Source organism: Planococcus citri, chromosome 3 (assembly GCF_950023065.1).
Source record: "Planococcus citri chromosome 3, ihPlaCitr1.1, whole genome shotgun sequence".
NCBI classification, from domain to species: Eukaryota; Metazoa; Arthropoda; class Insecta; order Hemiptera; family Pseudococcidae; genus Planococcus; species Planococcus citri.
In genome coordinates, this window is record NC_088679.1 from 35,025,865 (window position 1) to 35,051,981 (window position 26,117).

Sequence of the window (26,117 nt, forward strand, 5' to 3'; positions counted from 1 at the left end):
TGCTCAAATCAAAAAATGAAACAAGATGAGTCAGTTTTGCTATACACAATTTTACAAAATCTTGGGTAAAAGAAAACTTGAAAATATCATTGAAAAATTGCACAACACCTTGTCTCAAATAACTAATAGGTATACGATCACACATCGCCAACTAAAAATTTAATCTGTAAACTGTTTTTTTTTAAATATGGAACTGAACGTGTCAGTATTAGGGATCGAATTTTATTAATTACGAAATTCGAGCACCGAACTTCCCCTTATTCCTCCATTCACTTCCTCCTTTTTACATTTGTTGGTTCAAGTTGAAAATTTTCACTTCTCTTCCTCTTCCCCATCTCCAGTCTCACTTGTTTTCTACCATTTTGGACCGATTCAAGACACAGGGCCAGTAAAAAATGGATTGTCTTTCTTAGCCAAAATAATCTTGGGTTCGACACTGTTTAAAATAGGGCGAATCTGGGTAGTGTACGTTTTTAATTTCAACTTTCAGTCGATCACTCTCGATCGATTGAAGATCGACTCATATTGGAATAGATACTTACCTATTTCTACAATGAAATCAAGATTAATAAAATTCTCGTGGAAAAATAACCTATTACAGTGACAAGGTGGCAATTGGCGATTATTTTATAAAATTTTAAAATTAACACACGTCAAAGGGTTTTAAAGATTTTTTTGTCAAAATTTTAAAGTTTTATGGGGGTAATAAATAATGATCAGTATACATTTCGAAATAAGCGTACACACTCTAACTGAATGATCAAAATTGACGTAATGAAATATGGCAGTAATGATGACAGAAAAAGAAGTTCAGTTGTGCCAATTTTTTGATCATTACGGCCAACTTGGAAAAATTGGGAAAATTTTGTAATTTTCTGGCTATTTTTCATTTATTTATTTATTTATTTATTTATTTTTTGAAATCGACAGGAATGATACTAATGACAGAAAAATTGACATCACTGCGTTTCAAAATATTTCTTCAGTTTCAGAAATGACATCTTTCAATATTTTGGCTAAATTAATGCAAAACATTTCCGAAGAAAAAATTTTCAAAACATGAATTTATCCAAAAATAAGCAATTTGCACAATTTCAACCACTCAGTAGAGCCCTAAAAGTGGTTTTTGGATTTTGACGGCTGCAGCATAGATCGACGTAGAATCTGAAATACCTACATACTTACATACTTTCATTTGGGACTGGGTCATTTTTCACAAAACAGCTTTTTGGTGGCGACAGGAGCGAAAAAACACAATTTTTTCGAAAATGTTTTTTTTTCAAGGGCCCATTTCTCCCCTCCAAGGACATTTTCGGAGCTAAAATTTGTTCTGAATAATTTTCAACTCAAAATAAAAGGCTCTATCCGAATTTGGTCAAAATCCGGGGTAATCCACCCTACATAAGTATAAGTATATTTTGCATCAATCCATGTAATTCAATTTCTTCATCCATTTCCTAAAATTCGTTTTAATTCGAGCAAGAAACATTTTTTAGCACTTAAAACGAAACGAAACAAACTTTTTTCGTCAACTTGAGAACTATAACCAACTATCAACTCATCCGAAACTGAAATTTACCTAGCTACCACTTAACTTTAAGCTTTAATTTAGAAAACGAATTAAGTTTATCAAGTTGGTAATCTAAACTTGCGAGTTGGGGGTTATAATTATTCTCAATTACAAGAAACTCTGTACTTATTATCAATTAAATAGGTACGTACAACCTACGCTTCGCAGGGAAATTGTTAACGTTAATAATAATAAATAAAGAAAATTCATTTCATTTCATTTTAACTTATCTAGAAATATGCTGGTCGCGATAATAACCCTCTCATTCGCTTCGTTTTTTGTCTCGATTTTTCTCGTAAAACGACGATAATAATTCTGAAGAAGAAAATTGAGAGATCATTAAGTACGATAAAAATAATCAAGCCTAAAAGCTCCGAATAAAGGATATTTTTGGCTGAATTTCAATTTACGATAAAAATGTTGTTGTTATTTATTCTCCGGTATCTAAATGTACGAGTACGTTGGATTCGAAGCAGTTGTTTGGCTGAAAGATTAAGTACCTATCTATTCTTTTAAGAAAGTATTACTTTTTTTCCCCGAATGGATTACAAGGTAATCAGGCAGTAATCTTGTTTTGAATTGTAGTTTTTCTCTAATTGCCTTTTGTATACATCCTAGCACATAGCAACACGTTACTTTTTTGTCTGGGAAAATTTTCGATTTATTGGATCAATTTCGTTTGATTTTTCTATTTAATTACATAGGTAACTTTTTCTTTCGCTGAAAGTTGGTGAGAATCTTACAGAGTCTTGGTAGTGTAATGAGTAGATAGGTTCTGATGGTAGAGGTACCTATTGATGGATTTGAATCGAAATTTGACGCCTCACAATTTACATTGCAAGTTGATGTTTAAATTTTGAAATGAAGACGAGTTGAAAAAAATTGTTGAAAAATTCCCATTTAATTTCTATTGTCAGAAAACCAATGTACCATGTAATTTTGGGTTGCTGTAACGCCAGTATTCTCCACCTCGAATAAAAAAAACCAATAAGCTCTAATTATCAAAAAAAAAAAAAAAAAAAATCGGAAAATCTTTCTTACGTTATAGCTTCAACACGAAGGGTGAAAAATCAATCGTATAAAGTATAGGTACCTATGTAAAATGATTCGAAATTACCTACTCCACTTCACCAAGTTACAAAATCTACGCATTAATTAAAAATTTTCCATTCATTTGGGTTTTTTGTTTTGTTAGGTACAGGTATAATCTATACATCTTCCTTTACCTATACATCTAATCAATTATAATTCAACTTCACCACGTATGTACCTATCTGCACACGAGTAAAGTTTATTGAAATGGAAAACGCTGTACCTACCTAGGTATTTTTTCGCGATTAATTTTCAAAATAAAAAAAATTTCACGCGCTTAAGTATAAGTACACAGTGCGTATAGTGAATACGCGGAGACGATGCTCGTTGATTGGTGGTGAAAATTATGCTTTTGATGGCAGCAAAGTAAATATTGCTTTGTATTGAACAAAATCCATCATCATAAATTACGGATTAGTTTGATGAGTGTAATTTATTTGAAATTTCCGCATAAAGGGGAAACTCGACCGCTTTTATGAAAGAACTTTAGGCAATAATATACTTAACCAAGTTCCCTATACGAGGTATATAATATCTACTTCCTGCTCGCTATCCTTTTTTTTTTTTTTTTTCAACGCCAACGTTTTCGCTGTTTGTTGAATCCATGAAGGCAAATCTGATTAGAGCGAATATCATCGCGATAACTGGAATTTTATTCTTATTAGCGTTGAGAGAGTCAGAGTCGTATACAAGGGTTATCGGCGAATTAATAATCATTAGACGATAAATTTGTTTTGCTTTTAAATTAAAACGTCAAAAGAGACATTAATGATTGCGCGATTTTACGAATATGTGCATACGAACGCGAGAATGAACTGGCTATATGAAATATGTACAAGTACTGGGCGTTTCGGAAGCGATGACTCTGCTTCGATTCAGTGGGTATCTATAGGTAACTTTTTCTTTAACCCTTTAACGCTCAAATATAGTTCAACGGATGGATTGAAAAATTAGATTGTGATATGTATTTCAAAAAAAAAAAAAAAAAATGAATTTGAGTAATCATATTCACTTGGGAAATTGAGGACTCGCTTCATTATTTATGTAATATGGGTATGTGGATTTTCAAAGCCGAATTCAAAAATGAGGAAGGAAACGAAAGATCAAGCTGACAAAAACTTGCCACACAAGGGAATTTTTTCGATTCTTCTATATAAGGACCTGCGATGTAAAAATTTATAGTATCTCGAAACACAGCATTCAATTCTCTTTTTTTCACAACTTTGACAGCTTACAAAGAAAATTTTTTTGATACATCACAATAAAATGTTAATGAAATCGGGTAAATGTCACCTGTAGGGGAGGAAGGGGAATCGATTTTTTAAAAAAATAATTTTGGAATTTTTGGAGTTTCAATAGAAGTATAAAAACTTGGGGTGTGATTGATGGGCACGACAGAAATATATAGGAATTTCACAACAGAAAAAGGGCGTTTTAAGAAAACTTATCTAGGCAGTTTTTGAAAAAAAAAATAGGGTTTTTGGCAGTTTTGTAAAAAACAAAATTAATTTGGTACCAAATTCTGGAAAAAAGAAAGACTTTTTGAAAAATTTATAAAATTTTGACCAAAAAAACAAAACTTTTTCACAATTTTGGCAACTAAAAAAACAACTTTTATACATCTACTTAATTTTTTACAAAATGAGTTATTTTTCTGGAATTTTTTTTTTTGGCGAGGAATCATTTATTTTTCCAAACAATAGGTAGGTAGGTAATTTTTTTGCGATCAAAATTTTATTTGGACATGGATTACATTTTCTTTCGTCATTATATGAAATCGAATACAACCTAAATAAGTCTTGCTGAACCGTCATTAACAATTGTCGTTGAAATACCCTATTTTAGTCGTTCAATTAATGTCGATCGTCGGTCCTGTCATTCAAATCACTTTTTCTATTATATGTTAATACTTATATGTACATATATTCCCCAAAAACGTATACTAAGTATGTGTATTAGTTAGTATCAGAATTTCCTGACAGAAAAAACTTTTATTCAGGAATACGGCTGAATCTTGTATACCAACCTACCTACGTAAAATAGTTAGGTAGGTACATTTTCAATTCTTGGTTGCTTTTATAGTAGGTACATAATACTATTTCTTTTTTTGGAATTTGATTCTGAAAACTCGGTAATTTTTCAAATTTTACATTAAAATGAGATTCCCTCCTCAATTTCCCTTCAAATTCTAAAATAAAATCACAATCAATATTCAAAATATTTGAGCTTGTGCTCTGTACGCTGATTTTTCTCAAATTCAAAAACGTTTAAATTTTATCAAATGTTAAAAAACATAAGTTTTTTGCCAAATTTTTTCTGAATCCATCATCATTATCATCATCATAAGTTTATTTTATGACGTCCGCCTCTGGCATCATGGCCTTTAACGTCAACAAGCCAACAACAGAAATTAAATTAACAAATAACAAAAATATAACAACAAAATAATCTCAACAAAAGTAAGCAAAATTCATAATAATAATACAACAAATGTTCAACAAAAATTAATATAACAAAATTTAACAAACTAAAACAGATAAGTTATAGGGTCCAGGGCTGTAAGGTAATTTATGTTGGTAAATTACGGCTGTATTTTACGGTATTTTACCAAAAGTTTATTACCATATTTTACCATAATTTACCAAAAAGCCAAATTAACACTTTTCCCCCATCTTTCCTTCATAAAATTCCAAATTTCCATGGAAATTTATGATTTGAAAGTTACCAAAAAATTTTCCCCATAAATTTCCAAAAAATGTTCATGGAAAATTTTCTATAATCTTTAATAACACCTAAAACAGATGAAAATTTACTTCAGAGGCAGGTCAGAAGTTCAGAAGTTCAGAACTTCGAAGTCAAACTACAAAAAAAACTCTTCATATCCAACTTAGTAAAATACCATAAATACCGTAAAATACCATATTTTACCACCGTATTTTACCAGTGAATAAATTACGGTAATTTAACAGCCCTGGTTATAACAAATCATAAATCCCTGCACTTTACACACATTTCTTCTTCATCTTCATGTACTAGCGTGTATTTAAAATTTACCCCAAGTGTTTTGTTTTTAATTTTTTCATTTATGTACTTTACCTAAATGATTCTTGTATACCTAATGTGTTGGATTGTCACATTCACATTACACGTGCCACATTTTTTGATGGATTTTTCTATAAAAAGTGATCTGTGTGTCAATGTCATATAGGTATCTGATTTGAATTCTGGCTAGAATCACTTCTTCTCTTCTATTGCTCATCGTCGTCGTCATGGTTCCTAGTCCTTTACAGGACATTGGAAAGCGCATTTTTTGGTGGTACCCTAAGGGTGAGGCGAATGCCTATTGCCACTGTGATTATTCTAGGGAATCGGTGTTGTTTGAGCTTTCACGTAGTAGTTTCCCATTGCTTTCTACGCTATCTACAAAGTAGCTCATACATCACTAGCCGGGTTTTTACAACCCTGAGTTCTGTAATCATCGCTACCTATAGTTGCTCAACCAGTTGCATTTTTTTGATACTGGCAACAGATTGCATGCATTTCTGTTGCCTCTGCTGTTCTGGTGCTCGGAGCTTAACGTGTAATATAGATGTTAAATGCACTACAATGTATACATTTCACGTTAACGCCTGTGTCTCTAGTAGGATTTGAACCCACGACCTCTTGTTCAGAAAGCCGTGGCTCAACCCACTACGCCACTGAGCGTACTATTGCTCTGTTGGAAGTATTTTTAGTTAGTACAATAAATTGATACTGTTTATTAGCTTTCAATTTGAGGTATGTTGAGTGGATCAAGTCCCAATAAAACTATAAGCTCTTTTGTTCTGTATTCAAATGGTTTGTATATTTTGTATGTGACATATTTGTGTTGATTGTTGAAGATGAGTGTGGAATGTTTTGAAATGATTGATATGACTAGTATTTTTGGCAAATTTGACATATTGCCTTAGAGCTAATACAGTGGAGTCTCGATAACTCGAAGCTGAAGGGAGAAGGAGTTGACTTCGAGCTATCAGAGTTTTCGAGTTATCGGAGTTTGAGTTATAGAGGTTTGTTTTTGATATATTTTAAGTTAGCAACGTTTAAATTACATAGATGAATGTTTTTTTTTTTTTTTTTTTTTACCATGGAATGAAGTGGAAAACGTATTATACCTATGTACTCGTATTTAAGTGAAATGTACATGTTTATGGACATAAATGTACTTATAAGGATTACCGGACATTTCCCCGAATCCACTTCCCCGAAAGACATTTTCCCGAATGACAAAATCCCGAATTTTTTTATCCCGAATCCATTTTCCCGAATGCCGTGTACCCGAATCTGTAACCCGAACGTCCAAAATCCCGAATGCCTTTAACCCGAATGCATATATCCCGAACACCTACATCCCGAATGCCTCGGTGTATCCCGATTTACCATGGAAATAGAAATGCTGATGTGTAATGGTTACCTATGCCGTGTAAGCACCTTATGTTACCCATATGAAAATTGAATTTTCTATTATAAAAAAAAATGGCCGCCATCAGTGACGGGAAATTATTGTTGCAAGGGTACGTCTACGTGAAGTCAAAGAAAAGTCCAGATGGAACGAAAACGTATATTGGGATTGCCGAAGAGTGAGGCTGCAAGAGTGCAAGTCAAGAGCGATAACTGCAGTTCGACGAAACGGGGAACTGCTTGTTCTAAGTTCCCGAGGAGGTCCTCAGCCAGCTGCCGGATCAACAAGATTGAAAAATTAAAAAAATTTTTAACTCAATTTTTTTTCAATTTTCGGGTGTAGGTCTTTCGGGGAAACGGATTCGGGGAAATGGATTCGGGATAAAAAAATTCGGGATTTTGGTATTCGGGAAAACGTCTTTCGGGGAAGTGGATTCGGGGAAGTGTCCGGTTACCACTTATAAGTAACTCTGATGTGTTTGTAAAAGAGGTTTGCATCAATGAGATTCAAATTTACAAGTTTTTTCAACAAGAAAATTGAGTTATAGAGGCAAAACGTTAACAACGTTTGACTTATAAAGGTTTTTACTATATTTTTCAAAAGTTTTACTTGGAGTTATTTGAGGTTCTGGACTTTTTATTTCGAGGTAAAGAAGTGAATTTTACCTCGAGTTTTATGGGGAGTTGAAGGGAAACAGACTTTGCTTCGGGTTACTGGAGTTTTCGAGTTAACGGAGTTTGAGATATTGAGACTCCACTGTAGTTTCTTCTTTCTTGTGGAGAAGAAATTCCAGATTTCTCAACAAGTTTGATTATTGGACTGGTTTGGAACACTCCTAATGATAGATGTACCTAATTAAAATTTTGAAATGAAGATTTTTTGAAACCAATCCAAAGCTCTTGCCTTTGACCCTGTGTCATTTCAATTTCTCTTCCCAATCCTTGTTGCAGCTTAATAAGATAAATTCTTGCTCTTCGTTTTTGTTCTTGAAAATATACAAAAGTGTTCTTGTGGTACCTATTCATTCAAAATTTATCTTCAATTTTTGTTCTGGTCGTTTTCATTAGCTCAAAACTGTTTCCATTCCTGTTCTGGTTCAGTGTCGTAAACCTGAAATCATTTTAGTTTTTGTTGTAGTCCCAGTTGCTGTTTTCGTTTCTTATTTTGATTTCAGTTTCAATTAAAAATATGTACCTATTTTCGTCACAAATCAAAAAAATATTCGTCATTTTTCTGTTATGTAGATTACTCGTCCGTGGAATAATGTCACGAAACAGAGTTGTTGAAGCCAAAAAATTAAACTCTACAAACCAAGATGAAATTTTTTGAAACTGAAGAAATACATCTTTGTGAGAACTGAATAGATCCTTAGTTAGGTATCGTTTCAGTTTTCTTTTTTTTAGCTCACCTTTGGGCAGGGGTCGGATTGAATTCCGCAGTTGAAATTCTTTGCAATAAAGACCAAATTTAGAATTCAATCGCTCAAGATTGCTGCAACTTGAAGAAAATCTGTATGCGTAATTTTAAAAGCACCTGCTCTCATTGAGAGTAGTTTCAAAAATATTTTCCAAAAATTACAAAAGTTCAAAGCAGAGTTTTTTTTTTTTAAAAGCTAAATTTTTAAAAGTTTGCCAAATATGGAAGTTATAACTTGAAAATTTTTAGAAAAATACTAGAAATTATACAGTTTTATGATGATTACAACTATGAAGTTTTCGTGATGAGATTCGTAAAACCTTTGGTGAGGGGGGGGGGAGGCTCAGATCCTCAAAATTTTAGTCTAAAATGTGAAATATGTACTTCTGAATGTAAAATATCTGTGCATTCTGTTCGGACAAAATTCAAAATATTCTTGATATTCATGTGAGAAAGCTGTGTAATTTTCTCCCACTACAATAGGTACTACATACAATAATTCAACAGGTTTTTAAAAATTTAATGAACATTTTTTAAATGATTGTTAAAGTATTTGTACTTAGTGTTTCTACGTACCTTGCTAACCTATCTAAGTATGTAAAAATATGTTAAATCGCCTTCTTTTCGATATATGGACTTCGAAATAACGCTAGGTAGATAGGTAGGTATATTTTTAAAAAACCACTTTAGGCTTCTACAATTTAAAGGTTACCTAAACAAACATACATAATCGAATTCAAGATAAGTTGCCTATTTACCAGATTGAAGGAAAGACATCGCTTATGAAACACCCTATAATATGTGTAGAGGGAAAGCGAATAAATCCTTCTTGTCACCCGAATACGTGATTATATTGCGAGTCTGTTTTATGTTTCAGGGACCATTTAATATAGTCGGCTGTGATATATCTAGTAGGTAATACACACGAGAACGAGAAGGAAAAAGGCTGGAACTTTTATCGGGATCCCGAGCGACGAAATCTTGAATTTAAAATATTGATATGAAAATATCGTTCGTTTTACATTGGAAGAGAAATATTTCCAAAGAATGCCAAAGTTTAAAATATTTTTTTAGAATTTTACCCAACTGGTTTTGCCAGCTGAGGTTGAGCTCGGGCTTATTGATCATCATTCTATTTCATATGCTCGAAGTGGTATCAGCCGAGAAGAATATTCGTTACCAAAATGAAGCGGAAGGGATCGCGTACTCGAAAGAATATGACAACAGTGTCGAAAACATGCCAACGCTGGAAGAAGACATGTACCATAAAGAGAAACCTACCAACAGCGTGAAACGATTCAAAATCGCCGATATCGAATTCCAACGCGTTGAAACTCCAGTCTTGATTGCTATGTGGATTTTCTGCGCCAGCTTAGCGAAAATATGTGAGTTTTTTCCCTATATATTTACGTACGCTTATATATCCTTTTAAAGCGCTTAATACGTTTTAAATGTTTTATTATTCTTTCGTAATACCACGGCGATGCGATGCGATGCGCGCTATTCTATCGACATTCTTTAATAAACATCAACGACGAATTTCGATTCGCAAATACAGAGAGAAAAAAAACAAAAAACTAAAACAGTTTCACTGAATTGGAAAATGTCCTTCGCTTAAAAGCAATTGCTATTTTGAATACTTCTGCCACGGCTTTAGTCGTCGCGAGTTAATCAGCACATACTACCTACCTAAATATATAACGATTTAATTCGTCAGTTCGATAAGTTTAACGCGGATTTAACGTAAACAAAAATTTTCATCAATTTCGAATACCCATTGGTATTGATAGGTACCTATTCTCCAAGCTGGTCAAATTATAAAGGATGCTTTTCTACTTACACGCAATGATCGTCTCTGTGCGACGAACGAAGCTGTAAATAAATTAGAAAATATGGTCTACGTCTACTATCTCCCTCGCTCGTTTCTATCTAAAGCTATATGGCCGCGAGTTATATAGGGTTATTGTTCTTAGGGGGATTACAAATGGTTTATATAGGTAGGCTATGGTTGCCGTCGGTCAGCTTTAAATGTACATTGTACTTACTGCCTCTGCAAATAGAATGGCGAGGCGAAAATTCGCCCAGGTCTGGGTATTTTTATTTAATTTCTTTTTCAGCTCGATTTCGTTGTTCGATGGGTTGTTATTTTTATTCTATTTTTACCTTCAATCACCGGGGACATTATACGCGGTAGTTTGTCCGTACCTATAGTTGTTATAATTTTCAAGGTGCAGGGGAAAAGGGTAGGGGGGTTGTTGAATACCTTCTGTAGAATCTCTTTGACGATGAAAATGTCGAAAAAATAATAATTTTTTTGAAATTTTTTTCAAAGCACCCAAATCTTTAATGGTGCAATTGGTGGCCACTACTTCGAGAATTTCGTACTTTTGAAGGTCATTTATGACACGATGAGCATAAAAAGGTATATTCATCGACATTTTATAACATTTTTTTTTGTAAAATTTGACCCCCTTCAGAAAATTCCACTATCTATTGTACATTTTCATTAGTTTGGACAGTTTTTAGACTAAACCCATCATGAAGCTCTGAATTTTTTGTTTGGTTGATGATTGCGATTTTCCCCCAGAATCCCCATGTCCTACTAGAAAAAATGACAAAAATTTGTGATTGGAAGACCCATAGAAGTTCTCCCACATGTGTTTCTTTACAGATAGAAGACACTTTTTAAAAATAGTTTTGCGTTGTGTCAATGGAGCAACAGTCACAACTCAAAACATTTCAAGGAAAATTATCGATTGCAAAAAACACAATGAAAAACGAAAAAAAGGGGTTTCAATTACATTTTTTGGAGGCACCACTCACCACTCTTTGGATTTGGAAACCGCGAATGCGCTCAAAAATCATAATTTTTCTCTAAGGAGGCTAATAAGTAAGTACTTAAATGAAAAATGGCGTGTACCGTTTTTTTTGTATTTTGCCAAAATTGTGAATAAGTTTTGCTTTTTTGGTCATAACCAAGATCTATGCATTTCATTGAAACCATAAAAAAATCTCGTTTTTTTGTCAAAATAACTGTCAAAAAATCTTACTTTTAAAACTGCCCAAAAGTCTTATTAATTTTAGGCGGATTCTGCTCCAATAAAAATGAGGAATCATCTTCGCAACCACTTCACTCTTAATTATACACAAGAAAATCTGCTATCTTTTTTTCATTCGCGAGTAAATGTTAAGCGGGTTCTGCGCCAGGAAAATTTGAAAAATCTTTTTACACCTGTAGGTTGATTCTTCATAGCATGTGAGAAATTATTTTTTTTGAAAACTCAGATTAATATGGACGGGCTCTGCGCCAGGAATACTCGATATATGGTACTCATTTTTGCATTAAGGTGGATTTTTTCAGCATGTGGATTTTTTAGAAGGAATGTCTAATTACTTGATATAATTATGTAGGTATTGTAGGTATACCTATTGGGTCTGTCTGCAGCAGTTGAGATGAGGAGCTGTCTTCACACCAATTTTGCTCTTAGATAGTGCACAAAAATTATTGTTTTCGCTTTAATTTGTTAATGAGAGTGGTGAATGGATTCTGCGCCAGGCAAACGAAAGATCACTTCTGCATCAAGTTTGCCCATTGCTAAAAAAAATCGTTGTTCAATTTGAAAAGAAATACTGGGCGGGTTCTGCGCCAGGAGGACTTGAAAATCGTTATTTTCCCGAAGTTTCTCTTTCATAGCTTGTGAAAAATCATTTCTTTTTTTCAATTTGCACTAAAATTGATCAAAATCGTTGTTCAATTCGAAAAGAAATATTGAGCGGGTTCTGCGCCAGGAGGACTTGAAAATCGTTATTTCTCCGAAGTTTTTCTTTCATAGCTTGTGAAAAATTATTTCTTCTTTTCAATTTGTACTAAAATTGATCTGGGCGAGTTCTCAGTTAGGAAAAATGAGGAATCATCTTTCCATCAAGTTTGCACAATGCAAGAAAAAAATCATCGTTTGGTTTGCAAATAAATATTGAGCGGGTTCTGCACCAGGATAACTTGGGAATCGTTACTACATCAAACTTGTTCTTTCATAGCATACAAAAAACATTTTTATGTATTTATTTTTTTTCCCTATACAGAAATTATTCTTGAGTGGGTTTTGCGCCAGGAATACTTGATACTTAGGTACCTATTCCTTTTTGCATTAGGGCAGCCTTCTCATGATATGTGAATTTTTTTCCAATTATTTATTTTAATTACATACTTTCAATTTCTAGTTTAAAAAGTCTTGAATAGGTAATTATTTCCACTTTAAAACATCCTATTCACCATAAGTGGGTATAAATGTATCGGAAGAAAACAGAAAAAAACTTCATCGGTGAGAGAAAAATACACGTAAAATTTATCATTCTTTAGCAAGTACCCCAATGTGAAAAGGCGTAGGTACAGAAAAATAACGCCGTTACAGTTTTCCTTTACAAATAAAACTTTGTATAACTCTAAATATCTTGAATGTCGTCAAAAAGCGAACATAATACATTGGAATAACATTTCGCTATTACGATAACACTATTCTACGAAGAAAAAAAATAACCGCTATACAATGCTGCAATGTGAATCGATATTGCTTTTATATTCATGGTAGGTACCTCGGTTAAAATCGTACTTGTATCAGTATTACCGGACGAGACATTTAAGCCATCATTGTTTAATTAATTATTGACGATTTTCTGCTCGAAAGTGAAGACATTAGTGATCTTGAAAATCAGCTCTGCGTTCGCCATTCTTTCGATGTGTGCATTGGAACGTTGCAATAATGACCGGCTTCCTAATAGGGGCGGCTTTAGGCTTAGGTTTTGTAGAAAAGCCTTCAGTGGCAAAATTATGCCCATTTCACTGAAAAAAACAACAAAAAAAACACAGATTCTTAAAATTACAATAATTAGGGACATAAAAATGAAAAATTAAGTACCTACATCACTTGCAACAGCATTTTTTGCCAGTCTCATCATTTCAATCAAAATTACTTCAGTAAGAAATAGCATAGAAGGCGCAACAAACAGACAATTGAGTCAATTATGAGGATCTCACCAAAGATTTTGCGATCAGAAAATGTAGGAGAGACCCCTCTCCTCCCAATCTATGGTTTTACTTGTATGCTACTCGTACGTATGCAGATATAATCGATATAGGTATAGCTAATTTTTTTCATACTTGGTTACACTTTCTTATAAATCTACTCCAAAAAAAAAAAAAACGTCATAAACAGACACATTCCTATATACATACACACACGACGGGCACCTACAACTTTAAAAAATAATAAAGTATCGCTCAACTCTGTGGAAACCCCGTCATTATACGCTAGATTAGATTAGGTTAGGGTAATGATACGAATTATAAAGGATTTGCTGCTGATGTCTTCGCTTATAAACTCCACAGTCCGGACGAAAAAAAAAGCTCCATGTTGAGTCACGAGCATTCGGGGACTAATCAACCGCTTAAATAAAAAATAAACTCCGGGCTGCGGTGGCTCGTTGTTGAGATAACGTTGTTTATGACTCGTCATTTAAATATCTCGTAAAAACTTTTTTCCACCGTTGTGTTTTTATTATTGGTAAATTTCTCGTCGCTTTCGCGTGCATTTGAATATCTCAAAAGGCCTCTCTTGATCTATCGCCACCGCAGCTCAGATAACCTCTACATATAAAACAACTATCGCATTTTTTTTTTGTTTCATTTAATTTTAATCGAGAGCTCTTCGAATCGGTTAAAAGTTACGGTAAGCTCGTCACATCGATAATATTCGGTAAAATATTTTTATAGGTAGGTATTTGATAAAAGTATTTTTTTAACGTTATTTTTACGCCATTTTTCCAACGAATTGAGTCCACACCGTTTTAGTCAACATTGCGAATAGAAATATTCATAAAACCAACGAATTGAAAAAAAAAACGTTTTTTTTTTTACAGTTTAGTTGCACGACGAAGTGGTAAATTATGAAATAATAATCCCCGTTTTAATCGTTTTCCCTTTACACGGTGAAAAAAATGAATTTTTTTTGCGAACCCCCTAACCGTCGAGAGAGCAGATTTCTTGAATTTCTCTCGCGTTAGAAAAAAGATAAATATTTCAATCGTTCGAGCTTCGGGGAGTTAACTCGTATAGCGTATACGTTCGAGCACCAAGTTGTTGAAGAAAATTAAAAATTCAACGACCAGACGGTATTTTTTAAATGTTTATGAAAGAACCTTCTTTATGAAGTGCTTCTTAGGTGCTCAAAATAAATTTTCTTTTACGTTTTCTGTCGTAGAATAAAAGAGCGAAGCATTTGATGTAAAATTTATTAGATAACTTGGTTCGCTATACCTTGCCTCTCATTCTATGTACTATACACAGCCACGTTAAATAATACCGAGTGTTGGAATGGTAATAAATTTTTCATTTTTTTTTGTACCAGTTTATAAATAGACTTCGGGTCAGGGTATTTAGAAAAAAGAAATTTTGTTTCAACCATTATCTTGCACTTTTGGGGGGGGGGGGAGAGGGAGAGAGAATGTTTTTCTTTGTACAATAGATTTTTATATCAAAATGCGAGCGAGTAAAAGTATCTGCGTAATATGAGAAACCTATTAGTCTGTTCTCCAATTAGATAGGTAGGTACCTGTAGAACAAGATAAGAAAAAAATTGCCATTTAAAAAATTTTCCACAGAAATTTTTCAACTGTTGTTTATTATTACACGGTTATAGGTCTGATAAGCTTGATTTAAAGCGGTAACGTGGTCCAAGCTTTTATAGCAACATTTCTCGATTAAATTTTGTCCACAATATAAATTTCTAGAAAACCGTCTTCTTCATCTTGTTTTTCCACCATTAAATTAAACTCGCAATACTATGTTGATTTTGAAAATTTTAACAGGTTTACATTTTTTTATGGTTTTAGTTTCGGTCAATTGGGTACTTGTCCAATTAACATGGGCTTGAATTATCCTAGGCATAGGTACTTTATTTTGAATTTAGCGTGATGGTGAATTTTTCAAGTTGAAGTAGGCATTTGAAATTTGCTCTAATGCAGTTTGCTTGACTTTTGCCCAGTAGGTACATTTAATTGCGGCGATCGTCCAAACTAAGTGGGGTCATTTTAATAAAACGTTTAATTTAGCATGAGCAAGTTCAACTTTTGGGGCTTTAAATGGGATAAACATTGAGCAGTTTTTAAACAATTGTCATTACGAGGCTTCGAATTCCTGTGCAGTAATCGGGGTAGTTCCTTTGGATGTAAGTTTTTCTTTTGTCGAGAGAGAAAAAAATCAGTAAATCATATTCGAGAACCAAGATAAGTCAAGGGTATGGCAAAATAAACTTTCAATAAAAAACATATACTGTAATTAACTAGGTACCTAGCTAATTCTTCTGTAAAAAAAATGGATACAATTATTCAACAATTTTCAGTGCTGCTTTGCTTATATTGCTTGACAAAATCCTTCGCTTCAACCCCTCCCCACCTCACTTATGAATCAATCACCACGTGTAGCTTCAAAATAGGTAGGTACTGAAAATCATTTTTGGAAATCCCAAAAATGACTTTCTTGCATTTTTCCAGGCTTTTAAGAACTTTGAAAAATCCTTTTGAATCGCTGAAATTACCCGTATCTCAAAGAATCTGTCAGAACTCAGACTTTCGAGAACTTAGAACAGTTCCTATCACTGGAATTTCATCATCAAGTCTTGAGCAAAAAACATCCATGATTTATTTTAAAGTCAAAGTGTCTAACAGGTCCTACTAGTCCTACTAGGTAGTCCTACTAAAGGTCTATACTCTTTGCCACTGAGTCTTTTTAGTCCTACTAATGTCCTACTTTTCAACAATTTTATCCAAAAGTCCTACTTTTTTTCAATAAGACTTTCTCAAATTTTTAATTTTTCCTTTTTTTTTTTAGAATTTTGAACAAATTTTGTATAAAAAAAAGGGCTTTTTTGTCGTTAGATTTTGAATTATGTATATACATTTTTAAGAGTTTTTGCCCTCGCTTTACTCGGGTTATTTGCTCTTCTTTTCCTACATAAAAACTTATTGTTCAAATTCAAGAAATGTTCAAAGCTTGAATCAGATAAATAAACTCTTCTCTCCATATACTTTTTGATTTTACTTCTCAAAACACGATTGAATTTTTGAAAGCTTTTTGCTTGCATTTCTTTCTCAAGTTTATTTATTTATTTTTTTTAATGATCATCATTCAAATTTTAAAATTTTGAAACAAAAATAATAAACTTCTTCAGATATCACACAAGAAAACATCGTTTTCATACTCCTCAAAATACTAATTTTCGGGAGCTTTTGCCCTCGTCGTTTTCGCTCAGGTCCGTTTGCTTTACTTTTTTCAACTTTGAATTTTCCAAAAAAATCGTCATTTAAATTTTTAAATTTTTAAGCAAAATAATAAACTTTTTCTGAGTAACATCATCACACACAAAAAAACGCCGTTTTTATACCTCTCGAAATACTCATTTTTGAAAGCTTTTTCCCTCGCTTCGCTCAAGCCTGTTCTCTTTACTTTTTCAATTTTGAATTTTTCAAAAAAAAAATCCATTTTCAATTTTTCAACAAAAAGTAACTATGTAGGTATCTATTTGAATTTCAAAATTTTTAAGCAAATAATACCTTAATATGAAATATTTACAATCGAAATTTAAGAATTCGAGTTTTTGATTTTAAACGAACATGATGTGATATTATTCATCAATTTTTAAAATTGATAAGGAAAAAATAAAACGAAAACCTGAAGTGAAACGTTATATTTTTGACGTTAACTTGTTTAAATAAAATCGGTAATAAGGTTTTTGAAGACATCAGAAAAGCAAACATCTTTTACAAACTCGAATGTAAATTTTGACACCTCCCCCTTTGAAAAAATTCTGTAAGTGCTCGAAAAATGACCTTCTGAAAGTCCTGTGATTTTAAAAATCTCCAATTTTCCATGGTCTCTTATAGAATGATGGGTGAAAGAAAAATTTCTGGAGTGAACAGCAAAAATTCCAAATTTCAAATTTCCTGGCCTTGGTATGATAAGTAGGTAAGTACTTAATCAATTTTACAAAATAACGAATTCTTATACACTTACAATATGCATGTAGCCCAGGTTGTCACATGATCGCATAAAGAATAGCGAATATTTTGGAATACATATTAACATATTCGATACCTATCTTTCTATTCAGCTTCCTAAATGAATTAATTTCTCATGTAAAGTTTCGTAGGTAGGTACCAATCTCGCTTGATTTTAACCTTGGATAGAAAAATACCCCAATTCAGTTCTGCTCCCTGTTGAAATTTTCAATAGTCAACTCTCAAGCACATGAAACGCCTTCCAACCTGAAGTCTAAAAAGGAGCAATGCTAAGATGTCAAAGTGGCAGTATACGCTTTTAAGATTTTCCAAAAGTGTCAGTATACTATAAAGAAAACTCGTTGCAGATTTCGCATTCAACAATTCATCGGCTCATTTTATAGCATTTTAAAAAGAAATAAACTCTACGTACCTACATTTTTAATGCAAAAGTTTCTTCTCTTTGGGGTACACGTACCAAAGTTTCACATTTTTTATCCTCTCTATATAGCTGAAATTTTGGTACTTTTTTTTAAATACATACCTATAACCGAATTTTTCGAACTATTTTTTTGCATGAAAAATAAATGCTTTACTGAATTCGCGAAAGATAGACTGCTCTTGGGATACGGATTGAAATCGAGGCGAATGTATCTATGTACAAGGTACGTTGCATAAAATAAAATTAAGCACACAGAAATTTTCAAAATTTTTAGAATTTTTGGAATAAGATTTTGCCATGTTATATTTAATACATATGAACTTCTTCATCTAAAATCGATATTAATAAAACAACAAAATTCACGAAATTATGAAATTGTCGTAAACTTTCAAAAATAGGTATCTAGGTGTAGGTACTCATGTAGGCATTTACCTACGTAATATTCATCAAAAGCTATGCTACCTTACCTTTACTTATTCATTTGAAAAGTTAGTTATGTATATCAAAATTCCCAAAGCACCCATTTCTCGTACACGTTACATCTATCGTTATAGATAGTGGGATTTTCATTAAGTTTAACTCATTATGGCGAGAAAACTATGCGAGTATGGCTGTGATATGCCTATCTCGAGCATAATTAACTTCATGAATGGTCTAATGAGAATCAATAAACGTGTAGAATAACTGCACGACACTTCTTTGAACGTGCAAAAACGCGGCCTGATTTTTCAAGAGTAGGTACTCTAACGTAATTGAAAAAAAAAACAGTGGAATAGATTTGGGATTTAACTCTCGTACAAATGTAGCAATTCGGGCACGGATGAATATTTATTTTCAAAAAAAAGAGCTTGCAAAGTTGTTTTTTTTTTTTACTGCAATAGAGCTGTAGAAAATATATCTACCGTTTGAGTTGTTTCGCAGAATAGAAGTTTTGTACTGACTAATTGATAAGTAGGTTCCTATATCTTTATAAAAAGAGAGGATTTTCCGAAAACATTGAGATCGTATATTAGTGTCAATTTGGGTTGATTTTTTTCCTCATACAGTAGATACCTACTACCTATACTGCTACGTTGGCTGTTGGCATACCTACTCACACGTATTCGAGATAAAATTTGGGTCAAAATGGGAAAACGGGTATTAGTATTCTTGAGAGTTCGAATATCCCTGATTAGAAAGACTACGACGACGTTAGAGGTACGATTTTGATAATCTATTTGAATATTTATTGATATTATAGGATTGAATTTCACCTTTCGCAATGTGCAGAAAAAATTCCTTTTCAACGTATTGATATGTGTTTTTTTTTCGTTCGGTTTTCCATTTTACAATGTAAATTTATTTCATATTTTCACCTTTCTTTTCGATGTTATTTCGATTTTTTTTTTTCTTGTGAAGAAATGCGCCAAAAGTTTGGAATACTTGGAATGTGAAATGAAGAAACCAAACGAGCCGTAGTTAGTTTTTAGGCCTTTCGTATTGAATCCTTATTTAATATTTTCAACGATACTATGCACAGAGTAGGATTCCAGAAAAGCATCTTGGTAATTTTCCAGGCTATTATTGGATCTAATGGTATAATTTTTTTCCAAGAGGAAAAACTTTTAAGCGTAAAATTTTTATCTAAATATTTTCTCATCTTTTAAATTAGGATACCTCGAGGTGCGGATATTAGAAACAATAAAATGTTTACTCGTTGATTCTCGCATAATGAAAATTTATTTACTCGTATTGGAATTTTTTTCGTTAAATATAAGATGATGCTAATAAATTCCATTTTTAAATTCGTATCATGTTTCTAGTTTCTTACCTATGTTATGGGTAATAAGTTGATTTCATTGTGACCTAGATTAATACCAAAATAGAGCTATCAAATTCGTCTAATTTTATGTGTAATTTGCCGGTTCGTGTATATATAAGTAGAGAGATACCAGGCGAGAAAGCTCGACTATAAATTTAATTTCACCAAAATCATGCTCAATTAAAACATTCTGCCGGTTAACGAACCATTTACCAATCCACTTATATTATTTTCACTCGAGCAAACTCCAAGTACCGGTAAAAATGACAAAAATTTCACCTCGACGATTAATCGAAAATGACATCGCGCCATTTTCTTGTCTTTAATATCATCTACTTTTAAACGAACGAGTTTATTCAGCGGTTACTAATTCGATAAGTCGATTAAAATTTTCTATCTACTTCAAGATGATGTGTAATTACTACTCAAGTAAACACTCTCGTTTGTGTCGTAAAAGCTGCGAAAAAATGATTTTAATTTATAATCAATTACGTAGGTACCTACCTATAGGCATACTCGTTTAAAAAAAGAAAAAAAGTGAAATAAAAAAAAAAAATACAGCGGTTATAGGTGACGCTGAATTGTAAACACGCGAATCTTAAATTTTACGCTGTTGAATTATGAAAACGATTCCGTGAATGTTGTATTTTAAAAACATATCAAACATGATAAATGTTTTAATGAAAATATATTTTTGATGACAGCGAAAATAATTTTTTAAAGATAATTATTATTGAAAGTAACTGTTGGTGTTTTTTTCTTTTCATTGATGGAAAAATTGTACACACGTGAACTTCAAATTTTTTATCACAGAAAAACGATTTTCGAGAAAAAATTGAATCGTTCGAAAAAAAAAAGAAAAGCGCGATAGAGCGTTCAAGTAAAACTTTTCATCAGCAGAGTTAAAATTTTTTTAGGGGGCTTAGATTTTGAGTTATTTTTAAAGTTTAATCAGATTAATTCTGTACTCCAATGCAAAAAGGATGGAAGTCCTATGACCTGGCATAAGGAAAGGAGGTTAGTGTGTTCAGTGCAGTTTTGAGAAACAGGAATTTCAAATTTTGAACTGAAAAGTTTAAAATCCCTGTTTCTCAAAACTGCACTGAACACACTAACCTCCTTTCCTTATGCCAGGCCATAGGACTTCCATCCTTTTTGCATTGGAGTAAGAATTACAATCAGAAAAATCATTTTTCTAAAACGAGAAAGAAAAACAAGTGCTTGAGTCTTAGAAAAGGCAGAAAAGGCACCATCAGCATTTCAGCAGCATTTTGTTCTTTCAATCAAGGAAAAATGAATCTTGTCCACCTGAATGAGGCATTTACCTACATAGAAAAATATTTTTATCAAATTTACAGCTTAAGAGGAGATTTTTATCAAAAGATTCCACCATTGAAAGAATTAAAAAAAAAAAATCCAGAAAATACTCTCTGTGATACCTACTTGGAATTTTTGTAAATTTGAAATAGTATATTACACAACGAGGGCCGAAAAAGTGATTTTGGACGAGGGTGATGTTTGTGACCCGAACGAAGTGAGGGGAACAACTCACACGAGTTCAAAATCACTTTTTCTCCGAGTTTAGTGAAGTAATTTTTCCTGAACGAGGGTGGAAAGTACTTATTTTTACATCCGAGCGATTCTCGCGAGGGTGGAAAAGTAGTACTTTTCAGCCCTAGATAGGAAAAAACTTAATCCACAACTCCTAATAGTATAAGAGCCATACCTACTGCGATTGCACCGAAATAACTGAAAGCTGGGACTGGTCTCAAAAGTTAGCATACATACTTACCTCTATTTTAAAAACACTCGGTCTGCCAATCCACAGCTGCTGCTTTAAAGCTCAGCAAAAGCTCGAAAGTTAACAAATTTTTTTGAACTTTCAACCAAGAAAACTGATGACTTAAATTGTTGCCCAATTATATAGCATTTTTCGGACTGAATCCGAATATATAGGTCTGCCAACCCTTTAGTGCTGCCAGAGCCCCGTTAGACTGGGCCAGAGGGTGAGCAAATTTCGCAAATTTCCTCTTTTTGGGCTAAATTCTCATAAAAAACAATTAAATCGGGTTAAAAATTGTTTTCAAGCAGTTTAACGGAATTCTCTAGGGCTAAGATGATTTTTAGACATCGAAATTTTTCAAAAATTTTCATATGGTGAGGGGGTGGGGCGTAAGGGGAATATCGATAAATTTGTCAATTATGGCCTTGTGATACGTACATCAAAATATAGGTACCTATGTTTTTTGGCCCATAGAATTCAATTATGGCGATATTTTTCACATTGGAGAGTAAAGACAGACATTTTGAACAAAAAATATCAGGGTTGTTTCTTTGGAGAGGCTTAAGCTGAAAAATCAGTAACCAGAGAACCCCTGTTGAAGTATATTTGCGAACCTGAACCTTAAAAACATCGTCTATCGGTTCCTCGTGATTTTATCATCTTTTACAACTTTTCCCCAACATAGGAGCGAAGTGGCAGCCTTTTTACGATTAAGCAAAGAGAAACAAAATTTTACGAGTAAAACCTAAAATTCTCAATTTATTTTCAAATTGTAACTTGGAAAAAGATTGTTGAATTTTTCACATCATGTCAGATTTCTAGAAACTTGAAAAATATCATGATGAATTCTCGACATTATGTCAGAATTTTAGAACTTTGAAAAAAATGACCACTTTATCCTGATATTTATTCGTGGGTGCTGTCAGACTTTTAAAAACTCGAAAAACATGATCTTCTAAAACTTCGGAAATTTGATGAATTTATGTTTTTTCTGATTTTTGAGAACTTGGGCAAAAATTGTAACAAATTCTTAACATCGTGTAAAAAAAAAAAAAAAATTTGAAAAAACATTCTCTTTACATAATCGTGATGAATTAGATACATACCATAATTATGACAAAATTTCGAAAACGATTTGATGATATTTTGTCTAACTTTTTTTTATTAGGAATTTCTATAGAATTGAGTTATCAACTTGGGCAAAAAACGTATCCATAATCTAGAACTTTCTTTGAAGAGCACACTTGAGACTTTACACTCATTTTGTATGAGTTTCCAACTCTTTTCTAAAACAAAATCCTTTGTTTTTTTTTCATTAAAAAAAAAACAGATTTATGAAAATTGCATCTATCTCATATTGTGTTCTACTGGAGAGTGAAGCTTTCAATTGTGTTGGCTATTTCTACCTTTAAGAATAGGAAGATTGAGAAGGATGGTAGTAGAAAGAAACATCATTAACGGTTCATTGTCACCTTATAAAAGTACATTTCCATATTTTCTTCTCTTCTTTTTTACAATCTCCAGGTCAAATATTCTGGTAGGCAATTCAGAGAACATGTGCAATCAAGCTTATTTCAAAATCTGTAAAATCAAAAAAAAAATCTAAAGAAACGGTGCTAAATTTTCATTTTTATCTCCTCGTCCTATAAAGTAGATTTTTGCGAAAATCGACAATCGATAGATTTTTATTTACCTTGCTTTTAAAAAAAGTTTTAAATGTGTCTATATTTTTTGAAATCAAAATTTCAAAGATGTAGAGTTTTTTTTTAAAGAAAAAACGACTGATAGGCTTTTTTTTACGAACAGTTGACCCGCTTAAAATATAATTTTTTTACAGTCTCTTCATTTGATAATTTTGTTCGCTCTCATTTACCCTGACATTGTGACGTACTGCTCCGACTGAATGGCGTATTTTGCCATACAATTTCGCTACTCTCGAGGGCTTACATTTGAAAACTGCGAACCAGATACCACATCCGGTGAAGTTATAAAAGGAAAACCTTATACTTTTGGTTATTTCGGCGTAAAATTTGACGTAATTCTAAAGCCAGAACCTTTAAATATAGAACACAGTTGTTGACGTTCTATCTGTCGTACGTCATTTAAATATGAAATTGTAATTTGTATGGGTTTATTAAGGTTATATTTATAATGTAAAATGTTCGGTTTTGAAATATCCCCGTCATCGTGTTTCCTGTCGATTTTCTCAACGCGTCGTCGTCCTCGTCGTTGTCGTTCTTCTTCAGGCCACGAGATGAGGGGGGAAGGAAAAAAAAGCTGGATTACTGGTATAATTTATTAACATTCATTTTTTAATGCTGGTCTGGGCTCGTTATAATAAAACGATTTATGTCTATACGCTCGTAAAATTGGACTAGCGCGTTTAATGATTTGAAATATCGCGCCAAAATGGTAAAAGCAGCGTGTTTACGGGCGCGGAAAAAATAAAAAAATTGAATATAATTTTTCGCCATTTTCCCACCAAAAAAAGATACCTTATTCGGTCAACGAAGCTCGTATTGGAAAATTAATCGGTATAATTTTTCATTTTATTCGCCAGCATATTTTCACATTTCACGCTCTCAACTCACACGTTTTGAATTTTCTCCTTTATTAGGAAAATTTTACAAAATCCAAAGGACTTAATCTCGCGTGAAATACGACTACCTATCTACAATCTAGGTACATTCTTCCTCCGGCAGCAAAGTTTTTCCTATTGCCGTGATATTATATTAAACACTGCAACGATGAGAAGAACCTACGCAGAAAAATACGTACTTTTTATGTAGGTAGCCGAAAAAAAAGTTAAAATTTAAGCTTCTTATTGAGCAAACGAATATCTTTAATCGAGTCAACTCGCGTTTGGTATAGTCGAGGATTATAAAAAGATTTTTTTTTTCATTTAGTCGAGTACGATTTTAAATGAGAGAAAAAATCCGGTAGAATTCATTTGTAAGCTAATGTCAGCTCGAGGGAGAAAAACTCGATGCTCCAGAATGGAACAAGCAACTTTTAACGACTCTCATTTTCAATGGTCATTTGTATACATGTGTTGCAGGTTTCCACATGGCTCCGGATTTAAATCAAAAAGTACCCGAGTCGTGTTTATTAATCGTAGTGGGTGTGTTAATCGGACTAGTATTGATGTGCATTAAAAACATTCATATCACTGCTCTAACACCTGATACGTTCTTTCTATACATGTTGCCGCCTATTATTCTGGATGCCGGATACTTCATGCCAAATAGATTGTTCTTCGATAATTTAGGAACAATTTTATTGTTCGCTGTAGTCGGCACCGTTTTCAATACGCTCACCATCGGTTCGTATATCTACTCTATACTTATATTGATTTTGACAACTCGATAAATCTGTTCTTCGCAGCTTACTTACTTACCCTTTTTTTTCTCTCATCCACCTCATCGCGTTCTCGAGCTTGAAGCGTAAATTTTCATTACAGGAGCGTCTTTGTGGTTAGCTAATACCTTAGGATTATTTGCCGTCGATACACCGGTATTGGAATTGTTTCTATTTTCCGCATTAATCTCGGCCGTCGACCCGGTAGCTGTGTTGGCAGTTTTCGAAGAAATTCACGTTAATGAAATTCTCTACATCGTTGTATTCGGAGAGTCCTTGCTCAATGATGCGGTTACGGTGGTAAGTAAACAAAAGCGAATTAAGACGATTTTGACTTCACTTCGTGGTTAATCTATACCTATTATTTATTGTCATGTCTGCTTTGTTTTCAGGTGCTGTATCATATGTTCGAAGCGTTTAATCGAATAGGAACGGCGAATATTTTGTATACGGATTTATTAAGTAGTGCGGTTTCGTTTCTAGTCGTCGCTATCGGTGGAACCTTTATTGGCATTGTGTGGGGATTTTTGACTGGCTTTGTCACCAGGTTTACTCATCAAGCCAGGGTTATAGAGCCGATATTGATATTGGTTATGGCCTATATTGCTTATTTGAATGCTGAAATGTTCCATATGTCTGGCATATTAGCGTGAGTATATTATGTATTTTATTTAGAAGAAATGAGTATGTGCTTTATGTAATGTAATCAACGAAGGGTATTTTTGAATAACCTTCATGACAAGTGAGCAGAGATGCAATTTTGACAAAGAAAATGAATTTAAAAACTTGATATCAACAATTCAACATCTCTGACAAAAATCAAAATTGAATTTTTCAGTTATTTTTTTTTGCATTTTGAGCTCTACTGTGATATTTAAAACGTACCTAAATCAAAATTATAAATCTGCACAATATTTAAAAAACGAAAAAACCCACAAGCCCCATGAAAATATTTTCATTTTTTTAAAAATTTGGGAGCTTTTTTTGAGACATCGAAAACTCTGCAAAAAGAAGTAAATGCAAATTCGAATTGAACACCTCTGAAAACTCAAAAAATCATAGTCATTATGCGAATCTTTCAATTTTTTTTCAATTTTGAAAGCTTAATTTTCGGGCTCGGAGGCTTCTTCCTAAAAAATGAAATTAAAATCGAGATCAGTGATT

General features: G+C 33.0%; 1 protein-coding gene across 6 annotated transcripts in view; it reads left to right on the forward strand.

Moving 5' to 3' along the window:
• Nhe2 (Na[+]/H[+] hydrogen exchanger 2) overlaps window positions 1-26,117 on the forward strand; it is a 39,203-nt gene that overhangs the window by 1,478 nt on the left and 11,608 nt on the right. For 5 of the 6 annotated variants that reach the window (XM_065359113.1, XM_065359110.1, XM_065359114.1 and 2 more), the window contains exons 2-5: window positions 9,397-9,904; window positions 24,655-24,918; window positions 25,057-25,253; window positions 25,346-25,602. In XM_065359113.1, the coding sequence (XP_065215185.1) occupies window positions 9,520-9,904; window positions 24,655-24,918; window positions 25,057-25,253; window positions 25,346-25,602 (1,103 nt within the window). In that variant the 5' untranslated portion in view covers window positions 9,397-9,519. Of the gene's footprint in view, window positions 1-8,347; window positions 8,475-9,396; window positions 9,905-24,654; window positions 24,919-25,056; window positions 25,254-25,345; window positions 25,603-26,117 lie in introns of all 6 variants that reach the window. The other variant, XM_065359111.1, reaches the window with a different exon arrangement.